Raw genomic sequence first — 6,490 nt, 5'->3', positions numbered from 1 at the left:
ACCCCTCATTAGCGTAATTTATGCTGATCTCATTCCTTTAGCCTCAACCAATGAGAATTCTTCACTCTCATCACCTGCTAGGAAGAGAATTCCATCATTCCAAGCATTCTTCCCCACTCGCGCACTGCCATTTCCCAAACTCAAACACAACACTTCAGCCCAGGATCTTATTCACTGGATTTATCGCGTTTCTGATTTTTTTTTGTTTAAACCTCTCATCACGTTTGTGATCTATGAGATTTCAAAGTGGCGCTTCAAGGTAGTATAGTTTACATGACTTTAAACTACATTGTACTTCAATATATATAACACTGCATGTAGAAAAAGTGAGTATATTGATTTAATAATCATTGCTATTGTTTTCTGTGTGGTACCAATTATACGCATAATAAAGCTTCCTTCGTCTAATTGCCTTTTTATACAATAATAATTTGAGTGTAGCCTTTAATACATGACTTAATGCATTTTCACCGCACTGTGACCACATTAATAAGTAACTGAAGATCTAAAAACATTGACGACTTCCTCATGTTAACACGCGGCAGGTAAAACCCCGTTTACGTTGTCACGCGCACGCTGTTAATATAGCCTTTCCAACGAATTTGTCTATAATGCAATCGCGCGCTTTCGGCGTAGATAGCTTCATTAACTATAAAGAGAGTATTGCGTTCTAGTTTCGGCGCGTCGCGTAGCTCGCTTGCAGTGTAGACACGGACACGCGTCCAAAAAGCGCATGAATTAAATCTCGGTCGAGAAACGTTCTTCACGAACTTTTTTCTTTGAATCTTTTGTTAAAAGACAATCAGCTGTGCTGGACTTTAGAATGGTATCTGTGGAATGTTAAGTGTGGGAAGTGGGATGCACACGAGTAGCGCTTCAAACCTCACGTTTGCAGTGTTAATTCTGGGTTTTCATGATAAAACATGACATGCAGTGAATTGGATTAGAGTTGGGTTTTTTTTAAAAGATTTTAGTAGCCTATTTATACTACTACTAGTAGAGCTAGGTTAGTACAGCTACTTCTTGATTGGTTTATGAAGAAAATAAAATCATATGTATTATTTATTTAAAACACGGATGAATGAAGTTTAACAGTATGTGATTTTCCATGGTCAGGGTCTTGCCCAGGATGGAAACGCCTTTGGATGTTTTGTCAAGAGCAGCATCTTTAGTGCACCAAGATGATAAGAAACGTGAGTTTAAAGTTTTCCTTTTAAGAGATCGACTGATATTTATATATATATTTTAAACTTCACTGCAAAAACTACTGATAGGCCTACATAATTTAATAATGATGAATAATAACTAAATAATTTGACTACAACAATAAAATAATTTGCGGTATGAAGATATTATAATGATTATTTATGGCACTGCATTTATGCTATGTTATGTTATTTTAATTGTTGCTTTGTTTTGGGCTATGTTTAACTGTTAAGCTTAAAATCGCTTCTCTAACTTGAGAATGAATAAACATTTGTTTCCGTTGAACACACAGTTGTGTACTGTTGTGTAACTACACCAATGCACAGTACAGTATTGATCCAGTAGAAAAGTGTGAATATCGGCAAAAAATATTGGTCAAAATGAACTCTATTCCTTTTAACATCTGAAATGTAATGCAGAGAGTGACTGATTTTCCATCAGTGAGGATTATGGCTTTTGTCTGCATTCATCCTTTCTATATTGAGTCTTTTGATCATTTACACAAGAAATGTGTTCACAATTTTTAATCTGAAATGCCTTTTGGCACAATTACTATGTCTTTAATGCACTGTTAGCTGATGATTTTATAAAGCTGTGGTAACTATGAAACATTATTTAGGGTAGTTTTATTCAGACCCTTGTAGCTGACTCTCCAGGAGATAGGCCCTCTTACTCCGATGAATGAACGCTCTCCAGCCTGTCATTCTCTGGGTTGCCATAAGCATGCTGCTGTGTTTTCCACCAGAAATTCCTTCCGAGATCAAGTATGCACAAATCCTACATACCGGCTGTTTAGTCTTATTGGAATTAATTGTGCAACATCTACATGTTGAAGGTTCTCTTAAAAGGTTATTTCAACCAAATATGAACATTTTGTCATCATTTACTCATGTCACTCCAAACCTGAACAAAATGAGACATAAGTCAGAATTTCCGAACTGCTTTTTGCCATATAATGATTGTGGATGGTGATTTATACTGCCAAGTTAAAATGCTCTCAAAGCTCATTTGCAAAAAATGGCACCTTTAGACACATTAGCCACGTTTCCACTATTGGGCCAAATGATGGTGTGCTAGTGCGTGCCAGGGCCAGTTGCTTTCCCACTGTCACTTCCAGGGCTTCATCGTGCCTCCTCGGGGCTTTCTCAGGGCCAACGGCCGATTACCCTTGGGCCAAACAAGGCCAACCGATTGAGGCGGTTTCAATGTCTATATACACTATATTGCCAAAAGTATTCGCTCATCTGCCTTTAGACGCATATGAACATAAGTGACATCCCATTCTTAATCGATAGGGTTTAATATGACGTCGGCCCACCCTTTGCAGCTATAACAGCTTCAACTCTTCTGGGAAGGCTTTCCACAAGGTTTAGGAGTGTGTTTATGGGAATTTTTGACCATTCTTCCAGAAGCGCATTTGTGAGGTCAGACACGATGTTGGACGAGAAGGCCTGGCTCGCAGTCTTCGCTCTAATTCATCCCAAAGGTGCTCTATCGGGTTGAGGTCAGGACTCAGTCAGGACTGAGGTCACAGACTGTGCAGGCCAGTCAAGTTCTTCCACACCAAACTCGCTCATCCATGTCTTTATGGACCTTGCTTTGTGCACTGGTGCGCAGTCATGTTGGAACAGGAAGGGGCCATCTCCAAACTGTTCCCACATAGTTGGGAGCATGGAATTGTCCAAAATCTCTTGGTATGCTGAAGCATTCAGAGTTCCTTTCACTGGAACTAAGGGGCCAAGCCCAGCTGCTGAAAAACAACCCCACACCATAATCCCCACTCCACTAAATTTCACAATTGGCACAATGCAGTCAGACAAGTACCGTTCTCCTGGCAACCACCAAACCCAGACTCATCCATCAGGTTGCCAGATGGAGAAGTGTGATTCGTCACTCCAGAGAACGCGTCTCCACTGCTCTAGAGTCCAGTGGCGGCGTGCTTTACACCACTGCATCCGACTCTTTGCATTGCACTTGGTGATGTATGGCTTGGATGCAGCTGCTCGACCATGGAAACCCATTCCATGAAGCTCTCTACGCACTGTTCTTGAGCTAATCTGAAGGCCACATGAACTTTGGAGGTTTGTAGCGATTGACTCTGCAGAAAGTTGGCGACCTCTGCTCACTATGCGCCTCAGCATCCGCTGACCCCGCTCTGTCATTTTACGTGGCCTACCATTTCGTGGCTGAGTTGCTGTCATTCCCAATCGCTTCCATTTTGTTATAATACCACTGACAGTTGACTGTGGATTATTTAGTAGCGAGGAAATTTCACGACTGGACTTGTTGCACAGGTGGCATCCTATCACAGTACCACGCTGGAATTCACTGAGCTCCTGAGAGCGGCCCATTCTTTCACAAATGTTTGTAGAAGCAGTCTGCATGCCTAGGTGCTTCATTTTATACACCTGTGGCCATGGAAGTGATTGGAACACCTGAATTCAATTATTTGGATGGGTGAGCGAATACCTTTGGCAATATAGTGTATATAAAAAAAATGCGGGCACAGTACAAATCCATTAAAATGCCCAATGAACAAAGCGGTGGCCAAATAAATTACTTTCCATGGTTTGGTGAACTTTCATAGATGGTGTGCTACTGGGACATTGTCCCGCTGTTAGTGGAGAGACCACTCAGGAAACCATGGCTGTTACAGTCGGTGAGTTGTCAACGGTAACTTATATTGCTGTTTACATTCGATATAAACTCGATATTCTAGATAACTAGATGATATGATACCTCAGCTTGAGTTTGACCCCTCTTGCTTGTGAAATGGGTGGGGTGTGTGACATTGGCTCCGCAGCGGCGTATTAATGGCGGGTTTTTGACCCGATGGTGGGAACGCAGATCCATTTTGGTCTTGCGGCTCGAGGTCTGAGGCTATTGGCCCCATCTTGCCAGTTGATGTCCCTGGCCCGATTGTGGAAGGTTTGTAATTGATGCAAAAGGTGTCAGTTGGTTCTTCTACACTGAAAACTCTAATAAGTTGACTATACTCATTTGAGTAAACTCATTCCATCAATTGAATTGAGTAATGGCGCCTCCAAAATGTATGAAATTAAGTTAAATTAACTTGGTGTTCATATAGAATGAACTTAACTATTTAGTTTAAGGTAACTAGATGCAAGTAGACTTATTCAGATTTGCTATTTAAATATTGTTGTTTCTACTGTTGTTTATTATTTTCATTGAATTGATTCAATTTTAGATCATACAGTAGCACAGCTCAAATAAAGATCATAACTGATTCTAGGTCTGTCATCAAAAAAACATAATTTTCCAAAGAAATGCATATTTACGTGCACTTTAACTGCACATGCTCAAAGAAAATTAGTCCAACTTGACCAAATGGGACACTGATCCCACTAGTGGTGACATCACACGAAACAGCTTTTTGCAACAAAAATAATAAACATCAATAATACTACAAAAGAGCTAAAACCTCTATAAATTCTTAATCACAACTATTTAAATTCCCCCTATAACTTCCTTTTGACCAAGGAAACAAAATTAAATAATTCAAGCTTTGAGTTATTAACTCTTAAAATTAAGTCTATAGATGTTTAAGATAAATAAGTTCAAGGAACTTTAATATTTGAGTTATGAGCCCAAAACCTGACATTTCAAGTAATACTTACAGTAATGACAACTTTAGGGTTTACAGTGTATATATCAGTGAATAACAATGTCAATTTCAGTCGCTTCTTACACAAAGCTGTCTTATGGCTTTAGAAGACTTGAGATATAGCACAAGTTGTATAGATTACTTATGAAAGTTTTATAGAGCTTTTTCTTTTGTCCTTTTTGGAGCCTGACCATAAAAATCACCATCCTTTTTCCTTGTATGGGAAAATAAAAGCTCACACATTCTGCCTAGCATTTCCTTTTGTTTCATGGAAGAAAAAAAATGATTTGGAACTCATGGTGGTCAGTAAATGATGATACAATATTAATTTAGGGTGAATTATCCCTTTTGTTTTGCGTATTGGACTTGTAATGATACAAAAGGTTTTGGTAAGGAGTTTGTGTTTTGGTTGCAAGAAATGCTCTTAATTTTCACCTAAATAGGGTCCTGTCTTGGTGTTTTATCCTTAAAATCTTAACCCTAATGCCTTGTGAACTCCGAACTCAAACAGACGAGTAGGGAAATTAGGTCATTGTGTCAAAGCTGCAACTTCTCGCATGGGTTGCTCCAGTGAGAGAGGACATGCATCTGGCAGAGGAAGCTTGGGATTGCGGTTGCGTTTCTCTCTCCCCTGCTGTGTTTTTGTTTTGCGAAGGGCTGATGTCACTCAGTTGTGGATGTGTATGTGCCTTTGTCCCCAAACAATGCGGCTGACCTGTTTTCACAATAGTGCACTGCAAGCTCCTCTTACTTGTTTGCAGGGCCTTGGAAATGTTTCACTAGCTGGAACACTTCAAGGGAGTGGCCTGGACTCAATCCAGTGCACTTTTGGGTTCGCAAGCTTCTACAGTTTCTCAGATAAGGGATGTTTAAAGTAACAGTGCTGTACTTTGGTAACGAGTTGATATTAAAATCAAAAATATGTTATGATACTAGTGAGAACTTTCAAATGCACTGCTTGGTCAAAATGCCCGCCTGGTGAGATATTAATGTAAACAGTCGGTTTGTAAATGTAAACAGGCGGGACACAAAACTCTGGCAGTTTGAATGCACCTGCCATTGTCTATTATGTTCTGACTCTTAATCAAACAACAGTATTGACAAGAAAAATGGAAAACCACTCACTGCTCTTAAAGGTGCATTCAGTAGTATGGAGGCAATTTTAAAAGTTTTATACATTAACGAATGAATTGTGTTTTTGTGAAGTTTGATCCGAATGGTGTACACTCACATGAGATGAAGACTGTACTCATAATAGTTTTCTATAAAAAGTGTTTTATTCTACATGGTGCGGCTCACCCCTTCATTGTGTTTCGCCATGTTAAAATCACATGACCCGCTGTGTTTCACTAAACGTCAAAGAAGAGAATCCTTGCACTCATTGGCTGCCGCCTATGTAGATATGCTTGGCTATGCTTATTTAGCACACAGTGTTGTTGTTTGGTGATGTGAAGAACGAATGGAACCGTGACGAGGAGGAGGGCTAATCAGCCGAGGAGAGGGATAAGTGCAGCAGAATGCAGCAGTTCAGGAGAGAGAGAGAGCCACACGCAGCTGCAGTGTGTGCATTTGTGTTCTGTCTTTTTAAGTTCTTATAAAAATATTACTTTGACTGTTCAGCCGGTTCCCGCCTCCTCCTCTCCCATCCTTAACCTTGTT

At 40.0% G+C, this 6,490-nt stretch overlaps 1 protein-coding gene across 1 annotated transcript in view; it reads left to right on the top strand.

Annotated features, from left to right (window-relative positions):
- Positions 1-111: 111 nt before the first annotated feature.
- vgll4b (vestigial-like family member 4b) overlaps positions 112-6,490 on the top strand; it is a 92,693-nt gene continuing 86,314 nt past the window's right edge. The window contains exons 1-2 of the mRNA XM_051672370.1: positions 112-259; positions 1,117-1,193. Of these exons, the coding sequence (XP_051528330.1) occupies positions 234-259; positions 1,117-1,193 (103 nt within the window). The 5' untranslated portion in view covers positions 112-233. The remainder of the gene's footprint in view (positions 260-1,116; positions 1,194-6,490) is intronic.

This window comes from Myxocyprinus asiaticus, chromosome 35 (genome assembly GCF_019703515.2).
Source record: "Myxocyprinus asiaticus isolate MX2 ecotype Aquarium Trade chromosome 35, UBuf_Myxa_2, whole genome shotgun sequence".
Classification (NCBI taxonomy): domain Eukaryota; kingdom Metazoa; phylum Chordata; class Actinopteri; order Cypriniformes; family Catostomidae; genus Myxocyprinus; species Myxocyprinus asiaticus.
The sequence above is the reverse complement of the archived record's forward strand: the minus strand, read 5'-3'. Positions and strand labels throughout refer to the sequence as shown.